Genomic DNA, 25,218 nt, shown 5'->3' with positions numbered 1-25,218 from the left:
TTAGTATGCCTGCGGAAGTCTAGCAACTTAACCAGCAGCTGCCATCTGAAAGACACCTGAGCTCAAACGGAAATATAAACAAAATGGAGGTTAGCTAGCTTGGTTAGACAAAACTATCACCTCAGATCAGATCCACGTGATTCACCCCCTACAGATGCACAGTGAAGAGCCACTCCAGAATAAGAATTTGAGTTGCAAAATGATTCAGAATCATATGGTGCAGCTTGAGGGTGATCAACCTGAGAACTAGATACAGGGCGCCCAGGAGATTTGGTATTCATCGAAGCCATATTAGTAATTACATTACCTTCAGAGAAATCAGACTGTGTTGCAGTTGATATTTCTCTCTGGTCACGGATGTTGGTCACAGCAACCTCAGTACCAGCCAATACAACCTCCGCAGACATGTGCATGCACAGCTGTAAGTTTTCGTTTTTGGAGGTATCATTACAACCCTCACAAGTAAGAAAATTTACATCAAGTGGAGTCCCGACTTCTCCAGAAGCACCAATCCCGTCACACTGACAGGAAGGACTACTTTTACGGCCATTGGATGAGACATCATAATGGCCATGTGCAAGATGTTGAGCACTTGGGAGAGCCGATGGAGAAGTTTGGTTGGCCACATCTTTGGCAATAGCATGGCAAATTTTTACTTCTGTCTTCTGGACCATCTTATCAGAATCAGAAAGACATTCTACCACCTGTAATTTTAAATTTTCATACTGCTTGATGTCATTTGCATCCTCTGACATCTGAGTTGTACCATCAAAATCATTAGTAACAACATTCTCACCAGCAACCTTTGACAAGGGTAAAATAGCCACTTCATTTTCGGCACAGACAATATCTTCGGAGTGTTTGACAGAACCCTCATACTTAGAATCAAGGTTCTGTTTAACAATGCTTTCATCAAATTTCTCCTCAGAAAATATGCTTAATTGAGAGTCAAATTCCAGTTTCCATTCTTCAGGTGCTGGATTGCAGGAACAAGAAACAATAGCAGATTCTGGACCCATTACATCAGTTGTATATTTCAAGGTGCCATTAGGAAGCACCAATGTTGATTCAACAGCAGGAGGTCCATCACTTCTCTCATCTGTTTGAGGGGGACTTTCGGCAGAAACATTCAAATCAAACACAACTGAACACTTCTCTCCAGATTTATTGGACCCTTCACCTATGATCTGGTCCTCCATAACATGCGTCATCAATGATTTCTGTAGCATATCTACACCAGGAAAGACCAGCATATTCATGTTCCTCATCTTCTGTTTGCTTGCAGTTTCTAGGGGCTGGAAACCAAAGACTGAAGTCCATGTTCCCCTGAGTTCTGGGATTGCAGGTATGACCAATTTCTCAACATTCAGAGAGCTGAGAGCCTGTAATCAAGGGGGTAGAAGAAAAAAGAACCATGAGGACAAAATTCTGGGTGAAATACATTAAAATTCAAAAATAGCCATAAAGCTATCACACTATTACTCTTTTCAGACAAGCTTACAAATCTTTGAATAAAAACCTGTCGCCTAAGAATTACTTCCTGTATCACTAGATTGAGGGAAAAAAGAAATTTGATATCTGGTCTCAATAACTTCTATTTGAGAAAATAATCTAAGTTTGATAATGCATAGTATTTAGGGTTTACACGTACAGATAAAACCAACTTGTAAATGTCAAAATTCTCAGAAAGCACAATAAGGGAACCTTCATTGAATTTTGTGAGAAGTGCTACACACCTCTCTTAAGCCATGCCCAATTAAGCCAAAACATTTTAAGATGTAATTAATTATCTAGCAATGCAATGGAAGACATGCAAATATAAGAAGAAAAAAAGAGAATGATTCAGACATACAGATTCAATAGCACAAAGAAGCCGGCGACACATCCCTTGACGCCTATAAGTAAACCGCGTCCCAATGAAAGGCATCTCAGCTAACTGGTTTCCATGGATCCTATTAGCTCAATAAGTAAATAATTATAATTGTTAGCATTTAATCAAATATGGTTGCAGTTTGGTGAGTAGGCAGGTTTATCTGATTATGATCAGCAAATCTACAGCAATCAATCAGGTACCATATGGGTAATGGTGATCATGCACCTTTAATTGTATTTATGAAAATAAACCAAAATGTGTTGTGTTAAATCTTCAATCTCAGTATATCACATTAGTAGGCTAGTGCAATTTTGGATTGGGGGATAAATTAACAAACTACCTTTAGATGTAAAGATACACTAGAAGCTAACAGCAGAGATACAAACATATGATGGGCAAGAGTGTTTTAAAGAGGTGAGTTGGTTCACTACATATGGATGTTATCTTTATAATCATTCTTAGAATGTAAAGACATCCTAGAAGTTTCCATGTTCAAATTAAGTATTTCCAAATATTCTATTCTATAATTCAGCAACGAACAAAGACAAGAATAAACACTGATGAAGAGTGAGTTGAGATGAGCAGAAAGTAAATTTACCTGATGGAAGCTGCAGAGATAATCTCATCCCCTCTTTCTAGAACTGCAGTGAAAAAACCACTGTAGTTTAGCCTAGTGAAGTTTGACCTGAAATAAAAATAAAAGATTAAATAATTCACTTAGAACAAGAACGTGTTGTTTTTATTCAATTTTAAAACCACAGCAACAATAGTTATGCAGAAAAATCCAATATCACTATAAAATAAAAATAGGCATTAGGTTGTCTTTCAGATATTACCATAGCAAAAAATAGTACCACTCAACAACAAAAAAACACTGATCCAGGCCAATCTGTTCAATGGCAGCTTTTTTAACAATTTCATATGGTTATATTAACTCTTAATGTCTAAATTTCACATTAAACCATCACTACACATGTTGGCTATTCTGCTTTTTACTATATACAGATTAAGAGCCATTGTCTTCGTTCAGTTTAACATCATCTCAATCTGCGGAATAGGGCAAGGTTAAAGTTGCACAATGTTCAGCTCTTAACTTTCTAAAATATAACTTCAAAGAAGTAGGGTAACTGCTATTCAACTGCAGATGCTCCTCAGACACATATCAAACTTTAAATTAGGAACTACTAAAGAAAGACAGCTTTGCTTGCATCTTTGTTGCCAAAACCCAAAAGGAATTACAAAAATTTAAGGAAAAAAATTAAGTTGATACAGCAGCAAGCTCAAAAATCGAATCTTACTCTTACCATAGAAGGAATTCCAAAAGCCAACTTTTCTTGAAGAATGTAATTCATGCACTATTGAGTTTAATGTATTGTAAAGTACACACAGAACAGTTTAGGTGCACTTACCCAAAATTATAGACAATATTATGAATCAGATTGACACCACTTCTGTGGTCAACAAGAGGCAAAAAGCACTCATCCATCACAGATAATGCAACAGCTAGCTTGGAATTTGACTCAACCTTCTGATATGCTTCACTGAGACAAGCATCTGAACTGATATCAAAGCGGTGAACAAGAGTCCATGAGAAGCCTTCTGGCAGTTCATGTTTAACCCCAACTAGCATCTGAAGTCTCTCAAACAACTGGAAAAACAGAAACTTCAAGATCAACTTAAAAACACAGTAAAAAGCAAAAGATTCCTCCTTGTTTCAAAAGGGGGGGTATTTTATGGAATTTTCCTTATTCAAAGTCAAAGCAAAACTTGTGTGCATGTGAACAACTACCAAAGAGAGCCAGTGACCAGTTGAGTGCATACAACAGGAGTAAAGGCCTCTCTTCGCATTCTTGCTAAATGTTGTGCATAACTTGGTATCAACTTAGAGGTTCAATTCCAATGACAGAAACATCTGTGTTAGATAAAGAGTTACATTCCTGACGACATAGACACAACAACTCTTACATTTGAGAAGCTGAGAACCACAATCATTTCATACCAGCAGACACAACTTAATTGACTGTAAAAAATAACAATTAAAACTTCATTTGAAAATCTAGCAAACCACTACAAATTCCCCACAGTACAATTACATCAATGACCAACTAAAATTATACCTCTTTGCATCTCTTCCCACAAAAGGATGCAATATAGGAATCATCATCAAAAGCATCCATTGTCTGAATACATGGTTGATGATCTACAAGAAAAAAAAAGATCCATGTGAAATGAATGGCATACAATAGCAATAACAACAAGAGTGACAACAAAATTAAAAAATAAAAGCAAAGGGAAATCAACAATCAACATATACACAAAACAACTTGGAATTTAACAAGGGCAGAACAAATACATTTTTCTTCACATAAATGGCATGTAAGTACTGTAGGATCTGTATCTTCATCTTTGTCCCTTTGATATGTATTTTCAACCATCCCACAGTATTTGCATGTACAGTAGACACAGTTCCAGTTACCTGAAGGGAATGCCTGTAGCAAAGAAAGAAAATGAGAAAAGATTAGATTACTCACAATGAAGACTTAAACTGAAATTAAAATCTACTTTTGCTTGTAACTGCAAAAAAAAAAAAAGATGCAAGGAGAATTCTAAGACAGTTTTTCTTTCTGGCTGCTTTTCACAAATGATTGTATTGGCGAACTGACTTCAACAAAGAATAGCCTTTCCAAAAGCCTTCAACAATGAATTCCGAGCATAAGATTTAGTCAATGTTTCTCACTCCTAAGTTTCAGTTAATCTTTGCTCTACACTATCAAGGCCCAAAGCAAAGCAGGGAAAACAAAAAGCATGAATTCAAAGATAAAGCCCCAGCCAGATTGTGAACAGTAAACCAAAAGAATAACCTGGTATTGTAGCAGATTTGGGTGGGTGTTTGATCTTAAAGAATAAAGTCTTAACACAAATATACAGAAATTTATTGGCATCTTTATGCACTCAGTCCAAGCATATCAATCATAGATCTCAGGGTGTCTGCTAAATATGAATGAGTAAAACAAAATTATTAAGCCTTTTCCCTTTCTTCCATATGTTCTAGAACCAGAATAAGCAGATGCAGAGAAAGTAAAAGTTGGGGAAGGGAGTAAGGTCTGCATGGGACGAACTAATATGAGCTAGATTCCATATGCATGTAACAAAGACATATGGCAACAAATACTTACTTTTATATCTAAGCAGCTTTGATGGAATGTTGATGGACAACTATCGCAACAGATCAAGTCACCACCATCACCACAGATACCACAGGTATCATCATTTGGGTCTTCACCACCAAAATCTACAAAATGGAAGCCCTTACATACAGACTGCTGTTGTTTGTTCCAAGCACCTAACATGCATTGCAAGAGGGAAATTCCTGTTTCTAAACATATATTCTGAAAAGGTTGATGTAGTTTGCTCCCTGCATGAGTCTCAAATTCTGCAATGGTGAAGACATCACCACAACAGTTGCATTGAATGCCATCCCTGGTTATCTTACCAGATTTACCCTCACGAGCTGTTCGTGTTCTTCTTTGGATCAAATATTCTACTTTCCCATCCTGTGGAACAGTGCTCAAATCAATCATCCAAGCAAGCACAGTTCGCTTCCCATCATATAGCACATAGCCATCATTATTAGATTCAGATCCATTTATTGAGTTGCGAACCAACAAAGCATACTGCTTTCTATTTTGTGTCTGTTGTAGCTTAAGCTTCTTGCCTGACACTTGTGTTCCCTTTTGTAATGTACCATCAGAATTATCCTCTTCATAAAGCAAAATCTTCTCCTTCAGCAGCTTCTGCTTTTTCTTTTTCTTTTTCTTTGCATCTTCATTGTCCCTATTGCCCTTCCATTTCTTTTTTCGTTTATTCATTTTCCTTTCAACATCCCCATTATCCACTGTATCATCATCTCCCCCTTTTGGCTTCTTTTTCCCTTGCCTTTTATTCTGAACTATTCTTGTTAGGATGCTAAGTTCCTTTTCTGGAATTGGAGTAAATATGAAACCATTTGGACTAACCTTAGAGTCACATTTACCACTTTCATAATACTTTTTAAGCACTCTGTAGGCCAAGGTAACTGACCAGTGAGTCCTTCCTTCAGGATTAACATACACTGCATCATTGTACTGTCTATTATTCCTAGGCCTGTAATCGATTGTCCAACCTGCCGCTTTCAGCATCTTCACTATTCGATCTCTGACAGCCCGTTTCGCATCTGACCGTCTATGTTCCACTTCATCCCCTGCTTTCCTCACTCTCTTTTCCTTGCGTTTCGCATTCACAACCTTAGGTCTCAACATTAGCAAAGCCTTGCTGTCATTCTTTTCCATATCACTAAACCTAACCTTATTGGCAGATATAAACCTCTTGACATTTGATTCTTTCCCAATCAATCTCTTCTCCGAATATAAAGTATTTGGTGGCACATTAAACTTCAAACTCCCCCCCAACTTCATTCTGCCCCTTCTTAACCCAACCAATTTTTTTCTCCCATCGATAAGCCTTCTCTTCAAAGCTTTGTTACCGCCCTGCAGCTTGGGTGGTCTTCCACGTTTTCGGATCATACCCTCCCTTTCCTTGCTATTATTTTGATCACTCCCTTCCCTTTCCAACTCAAGAAATTTCTTCACTAACCCATCACTGCCCTGCACTTTGGGTGGTCTCCCACGCTTATGCATCACCTTCTTCCTTAACTCACAATCAAAGTGATCACCCACTCTCATTTCCACCTCAACAGCTTTCATCTCAAACCCATCATTGTCCTGAGTTCTGGTTGGTATCCCATTCTCATGGTTTGCCTCCTTCCTTGTCTCAATATCAGAGTGATAACTCTCTCTTGTTTCAACCTCATCAGCTTTTTTTTCAAACCCCTGATTCCTCTGCACCTTGGTTGGTCTGCCACGTTTATGTTTTGACTTCTTACTGCCACCATCATTAGAGTGACTACACTCTCCTATTTCCACATTAACTGCAGTCTTCCTATTCCCTAGCAACTTTGGTGGTCTCCCACGCTTACGTTTTGACTCCTTACTAACATTACCATCAAATTGATCCCTCTCTCCTGCTTCCATCTTAACTGCTTTCTTCTCAAACCCACCATTCACCAGCACCTTGGGTGGTCTCCCACGCTTATGCTTGAACTCCTTCGTCAATTCACCATCTGAGTACTCATTCTCTCCCAATTGCAGCTCAACTGTCTTCTTCTCAAACCCATTATCCCCCTTAAACTTGGGTGGTCTCCCGCGCTTACGCTTTGCCTCCTTCCCCACCTTAGCATCACCAGAGTGATTGCTGGGTCCTCTTTCTACGCTAAAAGCTTTCTTTTCATCCCCATCACTGTACTTCATCCCAGCTCTCCTCCCGGCTTTTCTCTTCGCCTCCTTTGTTTCATCATGAGAGTGATCATTCTCTTCCTTAACCACCTCAACTGTTTTCTTCCCACAATTATCGGTATCTTCAGTTTTATCACCTCCACTCTCACCTTTATCACCTTCGTTCTCACTCCTCACTGCAGAGCTTGACCGCAAAACCCTACCAGAAAACTGCATTTTACCATCCAAGCCTTCCTCCTTGACCTTTTTCTTCACACTATCATCTTCTTTATTATCTTCATTATCCTCCGCCCTACCCTTTTTCCTCTCATTCTCAGTCAATTCACCAACTTTTAGATTACCCACCTCACCATCTTCCTTACATTCTTCACTCTCCTCTTTTTCCTCAATTTCAACCTCTTTCAAAGGAGAAACTAACGGGTCATCATTCAAATCAAAACCCTTTTGCTTCAAATCATCCCCTTTATTTTCCTCAATGTCTTGGGTTGGCAAAACCTTATCTTCCTCAGGTTTCCCCTGCAAAATGCCAGATCCTAAGCCCCTTCCCATCTCTTACAAAACCTTAGCTTCAAAAAGGTTTCTTTTCTGGCTCACAAAATCATTTCACCGGAATCATACCCAAACAAAACAAGTAAACAAGCCCCATTGGTTTCACTTTGGCCACAGAAAATTTCAATGCCCAAATTACTCAGCAGGATCTCACAATACTCTAAAATCAAAACCCTGAAATCTAAAAAACCAAAAGAAATCAATAACAACAAAAATTTTTTTAAAATAACGTACCAAAGTGTCACATCAAAACCGGAAAGTGGATCACGAACCTTACCCCAATGCAGCAGAGTGAACGGAATCCTAACTTCCAACGGCGTCGTATTGCAATATAGAGATAGAAAGCTGGGAGATCATTGCCATGGCGTTTCAAAGTTTGGGTATTACAGAACGATATTGGGGATTTTGTTTTTCAATAATATGGCGGTGGTTGTATTTACCAAGGTATCAGCCTACTATCGAATGTACCCGGATGGGTAAATTTGTCTTTTAAATTGTACCTCATTTTCAATTTCCCTCCATATTTGCGCACAATTTTTTTCTGGTCTCCCTATTAAAAATCAAAGGTTAGAATTGTAAATTGTAATAGTGCATTTTGAAAAATAAATAAATGACAAATTATTTCATTTATGTGGAGTTTTTGAACTCAATAATTTTTATGATATATTTAAAAATTAAAAAATAAAATGATGCATAATTTTTATGAAATATTTAAAAATTAAAAAATAAAATATTTATCAATTTTTTAATCTCATTTATAAATTTACAAAATTAAAAAATTACATAATATTAAATACTACTTAGTAAATTTAATAAATTTACTTGTGAAATAAAGTTAAAAAATTGCATGGATGCTACTTAGATTTTTTTAACCATTTGTAAAATAAAGGGTAAATAAATTGGATAACCTATTAATTAGTTAATTATTATGATCAGGACTGATGTTTAGATCAATTAATATGAAAATTTTATTGATATTTAAAAATTTAAACTCAAATAAGCTCATACAAATAATATCTTCTCCAATCAAATAAAAATAAAAAAATAATAGATTAAAAACTTTCAAAAAATAAAAAATAAAACACTAACCAAACAAACCAGAATTTTATTTGGAGGGTGAGAAAGAAAAAAAAAAAAAACAATAGCATGTTCTTATGAATTTTATTTTTTACCAATCGGAATTATTTGGGTGCTAAATATAAATTGTTTGGTTAAATGATAAAAAATTTTGAAAAAAATTTTAATAATTATTTAAATTTTTATTATTTTATTACAATAAATTAATTATTTAAAATTTATTTTCATCAATTAAATTTTTATTAAACAAAAATTTATTAACTATTAACGTTTAATCAATAAATCAATTAAAGTGAAAATAAATATTTAAAAATTTAATTTAATAAAAATGTATATTTAAATACTTAATTGATTTAAAACAAAAAAAATTTTTGATTTGTTGTAAAAAATATAAAAACTTATTAAATTTTAATTCGAATATTTTTTTCACACTTTTTACACTTAAAAGGTTACAGCATCATTTTCAATGTTCTTTTCCGTATATAGCATCATTTTCGCATGTTATAAGAGCAAAATTTGTCTTATCTAGATATCCTTGAATCCTGCTGGTACTTGAATGAAACATGATACCAAACCAATTGCTCCATTAATTGGTTAATTTTGTAACTTTATAAGAGCAAATAGCATAATGATTTTTAAACTTTGAATTAAATATCATTTCGATTTTATATTTTCAAAAATCATTTGATAGTTCTCATAGTTTTGATGTTATAACAATATGATTCTTCTGCCAATAATAATTACGTTAAATATGATTGTGAGTATTATTTGGCACCACCGTGTTTAACACATAAGGAAGATTAATACATTGATTTGTATGTTATTTATTTTTTATTAAATTTTATTTTTAAACTGTTATATTATATTTAAAAAAAAAATTTTGTATAATAATTGTGTGATTTATTGATAGAATATTGAAATATAAATTTTAATTATTAGGGTTCAAATTTTAATAATTTTAAATATAAAAAATAATTATTTAAAATGATTATTTTATTTTTTATTTATAATATTTAATAAAGTATTAATTTTTAAAGTGTCCAATTTTTTTTTCTTTTTCCTCTTCTTTCCCCGTTAATCTAAAAATTGTCGATGATGATAAAAACTCATATTTGAGCTAATCGATGTTGAGTTTCACAAATAATATGAAGCCTAAACTCCATAAGTCGAATCAATGGTTGCCAAGACAAATCTAGCTCCAACTATTGTCCAATGTTTGCTTGACCAGATTTGGCTCCCAACATCGATGAGTTTTTGGTCTATGAGAGAAAGAAAGAAAAAGAAAAGAGAACAAAATAAATAAATAAATATCCAAATCATCAAGATTTTATACACAAATTTATACATGTTTGACATGTCACTAATAAATCTTTGAAGGTGGAATTAACAAAAATATTAACATCAAGACTATTTCGTTACAATGTCAAAATTATAAAACTAAACAAGTAATTTTTAAAAATATAATGTCATAGGATAACTATAATGTGATGAATCAAATTAAAAAGAAGATAAAAGAAGCTAGAAGAAATAGACTAGAGAATTAGAGAAAATCAAAGAGAATAGAAAAGCAAAGAATTTTATGATATTTCATTTATACTTTCCTAGTTTTTAGAGACATTGTATTTAAGTACATTATTTGTGATATTTTCAACGTGACACAATAATAGAATTTCATAATGAATGTTGGCTAATATGGATGAAATGCTAACCCAATAATTGTGAAATATCTATTACTAACTCACAAGATCTAAGGTACTAGCTAATGATTAGTAGCCAATTTCAACTTCTTGCTTATATCTTTATTAATAACTTCCTTTCTTGTTGTCAAACTTTTTTTTAGCTCAATTCTCGCTTCATTCAACTTTCTTTCTCCCTTTTTCTAGCTCAACTCCTAGTTTCCAACTATAGCTATTTTTTATTATTGCTAAATTCATCACATTACCTGTTAACTTAGCTATCATTTCCTTATTTCTAGAATAAACTGACTCCAACTTCTTTGTATAATAACCTTGATAAATATTCATGTGTGCTGCATCCCTATATGTCTTAGCTTTCTTTGCTAGATGAGATCTCATTACCAATTCACCACTAATTTTAGTATTCTAATGGAAATTGCAATCTCAGTGCAATATGATCTTCCTAGGTTACATTTTTAGACCTTAGATTAGCCCACGCTATTAGGAATTCTTTATTTTTCTTATTATCAATTACAACAACAAAACACTTTAATTGCTAACATTTTTATTCCTCTTTGGATACTTAATGCTAAACATTATCTTTGTTCTAACCCTTTTCATTAACAGACTCTCATGAATTAATACTAGTTTAAATACACCTTAGCTACTTTTAAATCGATGTAAGGATGAGATAGGTGTAAAAAGTGAATGGACTTTTATGATCTTAAGTTAATTGATTGAGATCCTAATTTTAGGGAATTACTATGGTCTTGAGGCATTTCGAGTGACAGCTTGAGGCTTTTCAAAGATATCTTAATAAGAGCTTAACAATGGTTTGAATTGTTGTAGACTTTATGATTGCTCATAATTCGCACAATCATGTACAATTCCCTTAACATCTCATAAGTTTTACCAACTACTTTTTGAAATCTCTTATTTGCTCTTTCACAGTAAAGTAGGTCAACTGTTTATTCTTGCAAACATGTCCAAAGGTGAATGCACCTCTACATTTATAACAAATAATGAGTTATTTCTTGTTTCATGAGTAAGTTTCTATTAGTATTGGCAAGGTGTTTGGTGAAGTCTTAAGTGTTTGGTTTAAAGAATTATAATAGGGTTTTGTATAGGCATTAGTGTTTTGGGTGATCTTTTGAAACTATTTATGCATTTTGTTTTCAAATTCAACGGTCAGTTCATGAAGTTAACCCTACCAATAAGTTGCAGCCAAAGTTATTGGCTCATAAGCCTTGATTTTGTGTTTAATTTCATCCTTAAGGTTGTTTATTAAGCTAGGGATGAAATAACTCTTTAGTAGATGGGGGTTATACTGTAACATATAAGGTTTGAGTTTCTCAAACTTCTCTTGATAATCATTTACAATATATATTTGGACCAACTTGTTGAATTTGTCAACTACATTTAAACATGTTTGATTACAAAATCTCTAACAAAGATTATTAGTGAAATTTTGCCAGTTAACATTAGTCATTTGCATAATATATCCATTGAACTAATTTTCAACTTTTCCCATTAAATACATAGCTATTATTTCCATAGGTTGTTTATCTTTAATTTTGGATTAAGACACTGATTTTTTAAAGATGTTGGTCATGACATCAACTCTTACTAAGTCAACTTGACCTTGTGCTTTTCTTTTCTTTAGTAGCTTGAGGATCCTACTAACTTTTTTTTTTCATTCTCAACAAATCTTACTTCAATATCTCTTTTATGTTCCTCCCACCATTTTGGAATGGTGTTTCAGAAGCTTTTAAGGCCTCTACCTGAATTTGTAAAGATTTTCAAGGACTCCATTTGATTTTGCAAATTTTAAACCTACTTTTGTAGTATGTTGAGTCCCATCCCTTTGATCATAGCTTTATGGTTTTTTTTTTTTTGTTTTCCTAGTTTGATAGTTAAATCTTTTTATACTTTGATACCAATTTGTCACAAACTAGTTTTGTTGTCATGAACTGGATTATAAAGAAAAATAACATAGAAAAGCTAAATGAAATAGACTAGAGAATTAGAGAGAATTTAATAATAAAAAGCAAAAAATATTGTGATATTTCATACATACTTTTCTTATTGTTATAAACTTTGTATTAAAGCACATTAGTGATGATATTTCCAACTTGACACAATAATAGAATTTTATTATGAATGTTGGTTAATATGAACAAAATAATAACTCAATAATTATAAAATATTTGCTAAATGACGTCATTAGATCCAAGGTACCGGTTAATGATTAGTTGCCAATCTTAGCTCCTTGTTTATATTTTCATCGACAACTTTTTTTTGTATTTTCAACTTCTTTCTTGGTTCAATTCTCTCTTCATTCAAATTATTTTCTCTATTTTCTAGCTTAACTATTGGCTTCCAATTATAGGCATTATTCTTTACTGATAAATTCATCACATTACTTGCCAGCTCAGCTATTTTTTCTCATTTCTAGAATAAACTGACTCAAACTTCTTTGTATAATAATCTTAATAAATATTTATTTGTGTTGTATCTTCAAATGTCTTAGCTTCTGTAAGGTAAAATATATGCAATATATATATGAATATAATCATATATATATTTACTTGTTTAGCAAAAGCGAAAGCGAAAGTAAAAGCATGACTTGAATTACTGGTCATTAAACAAAATTACAATACGAAAATTGTACACATCTATAACAAAGTCCTTTAATAACTGAATCAAGAATCCTTCACTAAAATTTGTTGACTGCCAATCTCTCTTTCTCCCTTTCTCATTTTTTTCTCGTGAAAAACTTTTTTTTTCTCAAGTAAAAATGGTCGAATATCTTTTTTCTTTTTCATGTTAGAAGATATACAGTATTTTTTATTGGTTTGTAAACTACCTATGATAATTTTTTTTTATTCAAAGTAAACTGCCCAAAATAATTGTTTTAATAGGGTGTAACCCACCCATTATTGGCAGTTACCAACATCTCTCACTCATTTAGAATGGGTGCTAAACTCATATGATCTCGAGAATCTTTTTTTTAATTTTTGCATCAGCTTCATATAAGGAAATAAGTCGTGTGACCAACTTACTTCAAGAGCTCAATTTGCTATATGATTATTAGGTGCATATAGCAACTTTTAATCACATTAAGTTACTTATACAATTGTTAGGTATATATAGTAACTCTCAAGTACACGATAATCATTTTAATTGGGTGTAACCCACTTATTATGAGCAATTACAAACATTTTCCACTCACATAGAACGAGTGTTAAACTCTCATGATCTTAAAAAAGTTTTCTCTATTCTTTGCATCAGGTTCATATAAGAAAATAAGACATGCGACTAATATACTTCGACAGTTCAGTTGCTATAGAACTATTAGGCGCATATAGCAGCTCATTATCACATCCAATCACTTATATAATTGTTAAGTACGCATAGTAACTTTCAAGTACAAGTAAAGTAAGTATACAATATTTTAACTCATTCAGTCACATTTCAAGTTTCTCATGATCTCTTTTTTATCATATTACATGATACATTTATGTATTCACAATTATATTTGATGTTTCAAACATAATTGTTTAATATGTGAATACAATCAAATGTGACACTAGAATGATCTTTTCTTCTTATAGAATCATGTGTCTTATTAGATCAAATTATCCATGACCATTGGCAACAATTCAAGATAGCTAGCATTGAACTGAAACTTTAAGAAATAATAGAAAGTCCTTGAGGATACTAAATATAAGATCCTTTAATCTCAAGAGTCTTACACAACAAGAAACAAAAATCTATTCTTCACTTACCCCTATTGGTCGAATAATACACGTGATATGAAATAAATGCTAGGATATTCTTTCTTTTTTTAGAATAACGTATATTTTTCATCATTTATATATCAATATCATATAGGTAATAGTTTATATACTTTCAATATTTAATTTGACTCCACAACTCTCCTTGATTTCATATAATGAATAAGACTTCCATCTGGTATATTAAGACATACAAAGTGAATTATGAGCTTATTCACTTCCAATCACAAATATCAATATTGAATGACCTCATCTTGATCTATTATCAAGACAATTTTGTTTTAAAATTAGGCTCTCGATCCATAGCTTAAAATAAATCTCATTTTCATAGTGTCAAACTATTGAGGTAATTGCTTATGTGAGAAAGCCAATTATCTATCCAACATACCTTTCGAATTATATCGTATATATACATATACATATACATATATATATATACATGTTTGCATGCATCTCAATAAAGTACCCAACTTTAATGGCATTAATTGTATTCAATATAAGTCAACTACAATGAAAAAATATCATACATTGTTCATATAGAATTGTCCAATTAGTACATGTACATTAATATTTTCGTAATCCTAAAGATCTCATATGACTATTGAACACATCTTTAAGTATAGGCTTAATAAATGGATTTGTAAACATCTTATGCATAAAAATATATTGTATATTAATTTTTTTTATGCAATCATGTCTCTCACATAATTATACTTAATATCTATATATTTGATTATTTGAGATTTTTTATGAATATGATTACAGTTTGATTATTCACCAACACTAAGTATTGGACTCGTCTTTATCAAATCTCAAATAATTCAAGAATCTCTTAAACCAATTAGCTTATTACACTAATGCCTTTATATTTGTGTATCCTTGGGTTTACAAAAACTTTTCATTTCCATTTTAAAGTAACTATATTGCCCCAAGTATACCATCCATGCTTGATTTTGAAAGCATCAGTAAATGTTCTTCATTGCTGGGAAGCATCTTCTATCTCTCGAAATATCTGCTGCATCGAAGAATGAGCTGCTTCATTTTCTTGATTCTCTATGCATTAATGGCTGATTGAACGTGTTCCAGGGTTTTGCCCTTTGTTTCAGGTACCACTGTGACCACAAACAATATAGCCAGTGCATTGATTGCGGCATAAAGAATAAAGGTACCTGAAATCCACAAGAGTTACAGGTAAATTCACAATTTCACATATCTTATTCTTTGTAAAGTCAATTAACTTGCTTTGTAATCTCAATTGAATCAATTACTGCTTAATTGTAACGAATTAACAATAAAAAAAAAGGAAAATCTATTCTATTTACCATAGGAGCTCCAGCTCATGAGGAAGTTGAAAGAGTAAGAAACTGCCCATGCACCAAACCAGTTCACTAGCGTTGCTAGGCTTCCAGCCATACCTTTCATATTTATGGGGAATATCTGCAAACAAATCCCATTGGTTAGATGAGTGGAATGATTAGTACATCAATTAGAATGGTAAATCTTGCATACTATTTTATTACGTCAGACATTACGACCATGGAACTGCACTCATCCCAGTTGAAAATGACCCTATGTATAGCTGAGCTCAATTAAGATTTTGTGTCAGAAATAACATAGAAGAAATGGTAAGCTATACTTTGCTAACGAACAAAGTGAATGGGTATCTGATTCGGTAAAAGTTTTTGACATTACCAATATGCCTGTTATAGCAAGAATGGGAACTGAATTAAATAAGTGCCAGATTATGATCCTGGCTGCCAAAGATGACCAAAATATTAGTAATTGACAACGACAAAGGAGACTGCAGTTATAGATGATGATAGTTTGATATTTTAACCTTAAGATAGAATGAAATCCCAGATGGTAAACAGGCAAGGACCAATCCTTTTGAAGAAACCTAGAAAGAAAGGAAAATATGAGATTGACCTTCTATCCATAGGAGTGAGTTGGTTCAGCTATTTAAGGACCTAATAACTGTTATTTGCTCTAAATTTTCCAGTAATAGAGGGTTTCTTCCTGCTTTATCACTCACAGTTGCATTAAGGCCAGTAATCACAACCTGCACAAATGATTGTTTTAAGCTGTTGTTTGCCAAGAACTACATAAATATTAATGAAAGGGAGAGATAAAACCTGAAGAATGGCATAAATTATTGTCCCAACAGTGGCAGAAAATCCTGAGACATTTGAATTACGAAAGCAGCAATATTAATAGTAGAAGACTTTTTTAAGTTTTAGAAGTTTAATTTCTAATAATTTCATAGAGAAAAGAATCTATCTGAGAAAACTGTTTTTTTCCAACTAGAATCAGGCATCGAGGATATATGTTTTAGAGGTCAAAATGCTGGGGTTTATTTTCTTTATCATCATTATCATATGAAGTGCATGTACCAGGCTCTTTCTACTCATTTTCCTCCTTGGTTCATCAGGGTCTAACTCAAAGGGTTCATTACCTGCTGACTTGAAAATATTGCTGGTATAAAAACAGATTCCCCCAAATTGTTGAAAGACCATTAATCCAACTCCTATCTGGTAAAAGATAATTGCATGACAATAACATTAATTAGGATGCAAGAGGGAAAAGTTGTCATTGCTAATTCTTGAAGAAGATTGATCTTATTGTGCTTGTGGGTTTAAGAAGTGTTATAATTACAATGACTGAGCGTAAGTATTCCAAATCAAAAATTTTTTTAAAAAAAAGAGGAGAGAAATTAACGCACAGTCGCACATCCAGATAAAAATTTACAAGTCAATAGTATATTTTCTCTTAGCATTATCTATCCACTCAAGAAAAAGGAAAATTTTGAGGGTAGGAAATCATAAAATTGAAAAAGACTATATTGAGACTAAAGAATAAATTTCACCGAACAGATATCAAGAACAAACAAGTTACCAGGCGTGCTCCTTATTTACTAGTACAACTGTCAAATAATGTCAATGTCCTACTAAAGCATCGTTATATAAGTACTCAATCACACGAGAAAGGGGTCAACAGCTTCTCAAACTATCCTGTAAAAATTTTCAAGCACAGGTAAAGGGTAATATATGTGACAAAACAGATGTTTATTTGATTGTTTATAACTTTATATGCATCTTTTTGTTCTATGCAATCTTTTTTTTTTTTTTTACAACAAAAGTGGATGGTATTTTATTTCAAGATGAGAACGTGTAGCAGATTTCAATTTCAACCAAAATTTACAGAAAATGGTTAATAGATTGTTTTTTTATAATTGCAATAGCACATTTATCTTATAAACCAAGAAATAACAGTCAAGCTTTCATTGTTGGTGCTATTCATCAGCCACATGCACATACTACAGAGATTCAAACACCTAAGGAAGGATGCCGACATCAACTTGTTTGGTCTGTGACCATCACAATCTCCCTTATCTACCGCCAAATCTCAGATATTGATGACTTATTCAATTCTGGTAACGATCTCTAGAATATGCACTAATAAGCAATATTTTTAATGTCAAGTCTCCTGGGAATAACTGTGATACATTGATAGTCAGTTCTCTTTACTATGCATCTCTTTTTCAAATGGCATGAGAGCCATGCCATTTCATTTTCTCTAGCATGCAGTAATCTAGTTAAAACTACTTCATTTAAACAAAACCTCGTAGACAGGGCTGTAAAATCATGCTACAATCTCCCTTTTTTGTCATTCTCTGCAAAATTCCTAACTATTCTTAAGGTGACTGCCTGGGCTATGGATTCCATTACCACTGTATGAATGTATTAAGGGGGAGAAAAAAGAGAGAGAACAAACACATTCTAAAACATCTTATAGCCTCAAGAAGAGCAAAAGCAAGATATTAGATCAAAAACTGCTTATTCCAGAATGCACAACATCATCATCACTTAATCACTGAGTCAGATCCGAAGTAAGAAATCTTAAAAAAGAAAAACTCCGTTTACTCGTAATGTGACCAAGCTCCAGAATTAAGAGGGGGTAGCAAACCTTATTAAACCTGGTAAAAATCTCAAAAGAGAACTCATCCAGGCCCGCCATCATTCTATTAACGTCTAAAAAACCTAACATGCTTCAATGATTTCCAAGACATGATAGACAATTTAAGATTTCATAACAAAATTCCAAGTTTTTAGCCGCTAAGGCTTAGATACTCGAAAGATATACAACATTAGGACCAGAAGTTGAAAATAAGACACACTTCTCTTAAAACTTTAACTATACAACCAACAACCTTCGCCCAGCTTTGCGTCAATGTCAGGAAAGACATTCCAAGGCTTATGAATTAGGATATTCTTGTCCATGCCATGGCAATCTTTCGTCATTTGAGGCCTATGATCCACATGAAAGATTGGTTCAAAGTGAAAATTAAAAAAAAGGATTATTCCCTACTTAACGGGGTAAAATTAAGGTATAGAGATCAGGAACAATTGGTTTCTTAAGTTTCTTGAAGACCAAAGAGAAGTTAAACACTAGCGATAACAAAAGCACTCCCAGGTAAGAGCATAAGAAATAAGAAATTGGAACTCTTTAACTCATTGTGTACCAACTGAACGTTCTGTCACCAAATATTCCAGGTTACTTACCTTCCACAAATCTAAGGAAAACATGAGAGGAATACTGTTTACACAGGTTAAGTTTTACTCTTTCTAGCCATTAGTCTCCACCTGGACCAACTAATGATAATTTTTCTCACTATAAGTATAACTCTAATTAGCGGCAAATAAGGTAAGGAACGTTGATTACATCCTAAAGCAAATCATGAACATGAAAATTGCAACTAGTGCCAACAGACCACAATTTTTCTTATTTCTTAATTCTATATACTATAAGAAAAAGGCTGCCTGATACACACACAAAAGCACTTTGATGGGCAATTCTCAGCAGTTAGTATTAGAAATAAGGCTTCCATTGCAACACACATAAACAAATTAACTGTAAACTAGTGTAGCCAACAGATATACATAATTGAGCATACATGACATGAGATTAAGCATCGGTCCCATCTTTTCCAGCAAAAGGGCTGTGAGTAGGACCAACATCCTGCCCGATATGGCGCTGCACCAGCCGTAGCAAATCAGCAATAACCTTGTGCTCACGTTTTGCTTTCTCTTCATAGTTAAGACATTGCCAATGCCCTCTTGTCCTCTGCACTGTAAACCTGGTTTTCTTTCCTAATACGAATGGCATTCATTCTCTGATGTCTACTACCACTCATCACAAAACCAAGGCTCTCAAACTTTTGAATCTCCTCAGCAGAAAGAACCACTTCACCTCTTCGTGGGATACGCTTCCCTCGTTGAACATACTGCGCAATGGCATCACCTTCAACAGGCCTCAGAGCACCACCATAACTTGTATGTCCCTCAGCTCTGCAATGGTGCTGGGCCAACCATTGGCTCATTACCCAATGCAGGTTTCTTCTGAGCCTCTATCATTTCTTTAAACATAAGAACCTCAGCAGTACAACTCAAAGTTGGAATATTTTCTTCGCAATTGTTTTTGGTGTTAGATTTTAATAGCATTGTTAGTGAATCTTGGTCATGGATCCCTACATTCAAGGTTTCATTTTGTTATTTAATGGTGGAAAACCACTCATCGAAAAATTTAAAAACCATTTCCTTTCAGAATGATGATTTTTGGGGTCTACCAAACTTGGTGAAAGCGCTAAATTGCTTATATTGACTAGTTGGAACTCCATTCTCGATTGCTACTTGTAATAACCTGTCAAAGTTACCACATTTCAAAATGGAAGGTGATAAAGGGTGTATCTCCCCTTTATCCGTCTTTAAAACATATCACAGTCTTTAACTTCAATAAAAATCTTCAGCCTCTTGGGACTCAAACCAAAGTCAGAGAAACTCGTAAACTCCACAATCTCTATTGCCGTGGCCAGATATTTCTCAGTACAAGCTGAAAACTTTCCATGGCAGCCATCAAATCTCACTCAGTATATTATCTCATGTGAAGATTTAGGAGCTCGCATCACAAACTCCAGCAAGGGATATGAATTATAAAAGGCAACAAATCTTATAATATTACCAAGACGATATCTATAAAACCCTCTATAGGTAGTCACAACCACTTCATACATCTTTCCTACCTTAACACCGCAAATATCCATAGTTTCTTCACCAACAACCTTGTTGTCAGTTGAATCAAATGGAAGAAACTTGAATATGCAGCAGTTGGAAGCATGACGAATCTTGTCAGATTTGGTGGTTGATTTGTATCCAAGTTAATGGCCGCAGCCCGCACAGCACTCTGATGCAAAGTAATCCCCACCCAGCACAGTTACCTCTCTTGCATGGTACTTAAGTTTGGAATAATACTGCTTCATACTCCAGTTCACACAGACACCCCAATTTAAGCAAAATGCCACCCCAATCCTTCTCTTCGGAAATCAACCAAATTCTATTTGCTAAATCTGGTTGGATTCTAAAACCCCAAGAGCTTTTAATCAACCCTAGCGCATCTGGGGCATGAATAGCATCCACAGAATCAGAGTTCCTAAGATCACGGAGAAGATGGCAGTACATTTGGTGCTCAATATTTGATCCAAGAATCACTTCATTGGCTTATTGAACTGTTCTAGAGCTACTCAAAACAAAGAAGATTAAAAACAAAAATATATTGAAATTTTATTGACTTGAAAAGGAAATAAATAAAGTGTGTTTACCTATAAAAGAAGCAAACCAAACCAGAGGATCAATGGACGCCACGCTGGTGTTGGAGGATGGAATGGAGAGTCTCGGCCTGGTGATGCACAGTATCCTTCGTTGATTCCTCTAGTTTCCTCAGCAATACGTGGTCTATCATCTGAAAATGAGGCTATTGCGACTGGGTTCGCTTATAGCACTGCCAGTTCAATGGTTCTCTAATTTTTATTAAGTCCATCTTTACTTAAGATTGTTAGCAGTATCATTTTATTTTTGATTCATCATGCCAAAAGTATCTGGAAACCGAAGTCCAGCGACAAAAGACAAGCACCAACCCCCCCAAAAAAAAAAAAATCATTCTTTAAACTGTTTGTTTCAATTTTCTTTCGGTTGCTATATTAATAAATTCTAAACCAGATATCTCTCATGTATGTCTTTTGCATATGCTTTTTGATGGAGAAGTGTTTGAAATCTTTACAACTTTCTGTTTCTGTTTTGGTTGCAGTCGTTTTCTTGAGCATTGTCATTCACTTTTATTATATCACCTTTTACAATGTGATGATCGGAAGCCCCTTTTGAAGACGAAACCGAATACAAGCCTGCAAAAAACTTGTACGGTGAATCGGGGATGCCGGTACGTAATCTACCCTAGTCCCATACTCGCAATATGCCTTGCACACCTGCATCAAATCCAAGCATTTTTCATCTCATGTCAATGAATGGAGATTAATCGATTAATTGTCATCAGTTAGAACTTAGAATGGTTTTACACTCTGGCCTTTGGCAATCACCACCGCTGGCTCACATTCCCCTGCAAAGCCCTTAGCATCTGTGTATTCTTCATCCTTTTCTGTTGGTTTTCCCAACTCCTCATAGTACTATATAAGAAACAAGTTCATTTAAAAGATGTTGCTTCAAAATTCTGTATGACAGATTATATTCAGGGAAACGACCCCGCCCCCCAATATGTACCTTAACAATATCTGTCCATCTCTCTGTGGAGTAATCTGTTTCCTCCAAGGAATTGAGGCCTCCTGCTAAAATGTGTGTACCACCATTATATTTTTGCAAAAGTTTAGAATCTTTAGATCTTAGAATTGGCACATTGGCTAAAAAAAAATCTAGAAAGAATAAGACTCACTTGAAATCTGTTTCATCAAAGATCTTCTGCACTTTCCACCGCTTCAACGGCCAGTTGTAAAGGACGGCGTTCCCATTTTCCCGTGCCCAACTCTCTGCAAATACATAGTTCATCCCCAAAGCAACAGCTAAATCAGACAGAGGCTTCATGGCTTTCTCTTCCTCTGCTTTCACATCTTGCAAAGCTAATATTTCAGCTTCTAACTCTCTCAAGACTTCAAGCACTGTCTTTGTGCTTCTATAACTCTCGCAACCATCAACTCCATTTGCCGTATTTGTTGGGAAACTCACTGTTGATCTCAACGGAGCTTTTCCTCGCAAAGTTCTACTTGGAAAGATTGTCTTTGTCGTTCATGGAATTTGGATGCAAAGGAGATTGCTTTAGTATACTCTTTGGCCGATAATTTGTCGACTTTGCAGGTTAACTAAGATCCATGGAGCACCTACCATCTGTAAAACCTTCATCGTCACAGTCAAAACTTGAAGACTTCTCTGCTTTACGCATTGCAGGGGCCATAGAAAACAGGGCAGCGATGAAAGTAGAAATATGGATGGGCCTCATCGATTCTAAACTATCCAGTTGGCCATCTTGGTGAACGTTGGAAGACCCATTCATGACAGTGTGCTCTTTCGTGTCACTTTGTGGCTTGGAGTTTGATTTGCCCAACCTTTTTATGACAATTTTGGAACTGGACTGGCGGCGAACCGGCCACCCGAGGCGGGCACAAAGGCGCTTAATTCTCTTGTTAAGGGCTTTGAGCATAGTGGACAAGTGGGTGTTGAACAAAATGGGTTCTAAAGCTGTTGATGATTGATGAGAAAAAATAGCGCAGAGAGAATAAGTTGGAGTTGCTTAGCACTCTGTTTGTGTTTGTCCTCTGCCACTTGGCTTAGCGACAGAGACTAGGTGTCATGGTCAGGCCTTGGTGTGCCTTGATCTTATCATGATTGACCTTGAGCTGAGCAACAGTCGAGACCAAGCCGGCAAGAAAGTGGTTCTAAGAGATACGGGTGTGCATTTGGAGCATTAGAACAGGTTACTAATATGTTGTGTGGGTAGTGGGAGCCTTGGACCACAAGATACGTGGATAAGTTCGAGACAGTGGTTAAGCACCCTCGAGCCAAGTAGTTTAGTGGGAGCCATCAGTGAAAGTAGTGTGCGGGCATTCTGAGCATGGGAATATGTTGGAGATATTGTGCGTGGATAGTCTGAACCCTAAACCCCAAGATACGCAGGTAAGTGTGAGGTAGTGCGCCGGTGCCCTGGGACCAGCTAGTCAGTCAGGTGCTGTCAGTCGAAGCCATGTGCGGGCACCTTCGAGTGGGTTGGTGGAGCAACAAGTAGAATCAAGGAATAATGGTGACCAAGATGAAGGTTATGGGGCCCTAAGTTAGCCGGAGAAAAGTCTTGAGATGGCTGGAGAGAAAAGTGTCCCAATTTCAGACAATCTTACGGTTACTGGTAGGAGACTGAGAAAATCTCTTACGTTTTTTATAGGAGGATGACTGGTGTCAGCTTTCCACCACCCCTTGGCTAGCGAGCAGGCAGAGGCCTGGCTAGTCTGAAGTGAGCTACTCTTAGGCACTAGTGGTGTCTAGGTAGGCGAACATCGTAGGGTCACGAACGTGGCACGATGTTTCCTCTAGTCATGGCAAACCGGGGGACGATTGGGGCTGACGAGCCTTTTATCGTGTCTTCGCGTTGAGCCATCGGGTTACACGGTAGAGTTCGTTATGCCCCTCGGTTTGACCTTTTTAAGCCAAAAGGATCATGAGATGGTGTTTGCGTGGGAGGGATGCTATCGAGCCTGAAGGATGTGCGAGCTAGCAGGCAGACACATTGCTAGACCATTGTGGCCAATCGATAGAGGTCTGCTACAGCTGGGGCAGCACACCTAAGTCCCCCTTACGGGACTAGCATAATGTTGGGTGTCAATCATGTGTGCGGGCAGTCTACATTGAAGCTAAGGGCCTAAGCCCTAAGAACTGAGTCCCGTGGGATGAGATGAGTCTAGAGGCTCTAAGCTAGTTGCTAACCAGCATAAGTGTTGCGCTTACGTAAACTTGATACGAGAGTTTACGTATGATACGTGCGGGCATGGTGTTGGGTTCTCACTATGTCAAGAAGTAATAATATCATAAGAATCAGGGCTACATGCCCCACGGGTATTCAAGGGTCAGTGCTCGAGACTTTAAGCCCTGAGGGCACAGATGGGTGCTTGGGGCCACTTTGAGAATCATGGGCTAATGAGTGACGGGAGTTGGGTTCCTCCCTATAGAGTTTGGAATGAGTAACCCTACAGGGTCAAAGCTAAAGAAAAGGCTTCTGTGTATGTGGCTTGAAGGATTGAAATTGAGCTATCCAAGGAAAAATGGACTCATGGAAGGCTGACATTGATTATGAGTAGTCTTGGTGCCACATGGACGCGTGGTTTCAGAATAAGGAACGTGCGGGCCGTGACATTGGGCATGTGTTCTTAGTTTCAAGTGAGGTCTTTTCACTTTTCTCTAGGACTACGATTTGGTTATCGGTGAAAATAGTGTTTAATCAAATTAATTTCGATCAAGTATTAAAAATAATTTTATAAAAGTTCAAAAATGGAATTAGTGTAAATATAATAAGACTCGACTAAAAGTACATAAAATAAATTATTTTTTTATAAGATATTATAGTTTTTAATTTAATATTTTGATATTTAAATATTTTATTAGATGATTTTATTTAGTTTATTTTAAATACAAAAAATAAAAATTTTAAAATATATTTTATTTTGAATGTATTTTATTATTTGATTAAAAAATTAATCGAATCAATCAAATTAATTTTTGAAACTAAAAAAAAGGATTTAGTTAATAAGAATAAAATAAACTAGTTAAGTTAATTTAATTTTATATAATTTGATTACTAATGTGTGCACTTGTTATATGGTGCAAGTGCCCCAGCGGGGGTGCAAGTCGAAGTTTTCGGATCCAAGCATGGAGCCATTACGCAGAGGAATGTGAATTGGTTGAGGATTGAAGCCATGAGTTGTGATGATCGGTGGACCATGAGTTGCGTTGGTTGGTGGACCATGAGTTGCATTGGTCGGTGGACCATGAGTTCTTGTGGTTAGAGGAACACAAGAGTGTGTAAGTCAGTGAACC

The 25,218-nt window shown here is 35.0% G+C and overlaps 1 protein-coding gene and 4 pseudogenes across 1 annotated transcript; all 5 read right to left on the bottom strand.

The window, feature by feature from the left end:
• Nucleotides 1–173: 173 nt before the first annotated feature.
• LOC111283918 (uncharacterized) lies at nucleotides 174–8,212 on the bottom strand. Its single transcript, XM_089758592.1, is given in 9 exon segments — nucleotides 174–345; nucleotides 348–1,382; nucleotides 1,853–1,952; nucleotides 2,472–2,558; nucleotides 3,283–3,521; nucleotides 3,991–4,073; nucleotides 4,227–4,362; nucleotides 5,050–7,933; nucleotides 8,025–8,212. Coding segments are annotated over 8 exon segments (4,410 nt in total). The 5' UTR covers nucleotides 7,753–7,933; nucleotides 8,025–8,212; the 3' UTR covers nucleotides 174–318.
• A 7,012-nt stretch (nucleotides 8,213–15,224) lies between these two features.
• On the bottom strand, nucleotides 15,225–18,316 carry LOC149519781 (sugar transporter ERD6-like 7; annotated as a pseudogene).
• Nucleotides 18,317–19,228: 912 nt separating this feature from the next.
• LOC149519780 (uncharacterized) lies at nucleotides 19,229–19,713 on the bottom strand (annotated as a pseudogene).
• LOC111283552 (putative indole-3-acetic acid-amido synthetase GH3.6) lies at nucleotides 19,571–21,094 on the bottom strand (annotated as a pseudogene).
• LOC111283551 (uncharacterized) lies at nucleotides 20,832–23,785 on the bottom strand (annotated as a pseudogene).
• Nucleotides 23,786–25,218: the final 1,433 nt, after the last annotated feature.

Source organism: Durio zibethinus, chromosome 3 (assembly GCF_047325235.1).
Source record: "Durio zibethinus cultivar Kanyao isolate XHJ-2024 chromosome 3, ASM4732523v1, whole genome shotgun sequence".
Classification (NCBI taxonomy): domain Eukaryota; kingdom Viridiplantae; phylum Streptophyta; class Magnoliopsida; order Malvales; family Malvaceae; genus Durio; species Durio zibethinus.
Note: the sequence above shows the minus strand (reverse complement) of the source record. Positions and strands in the feature narration are given on the sequence as shown.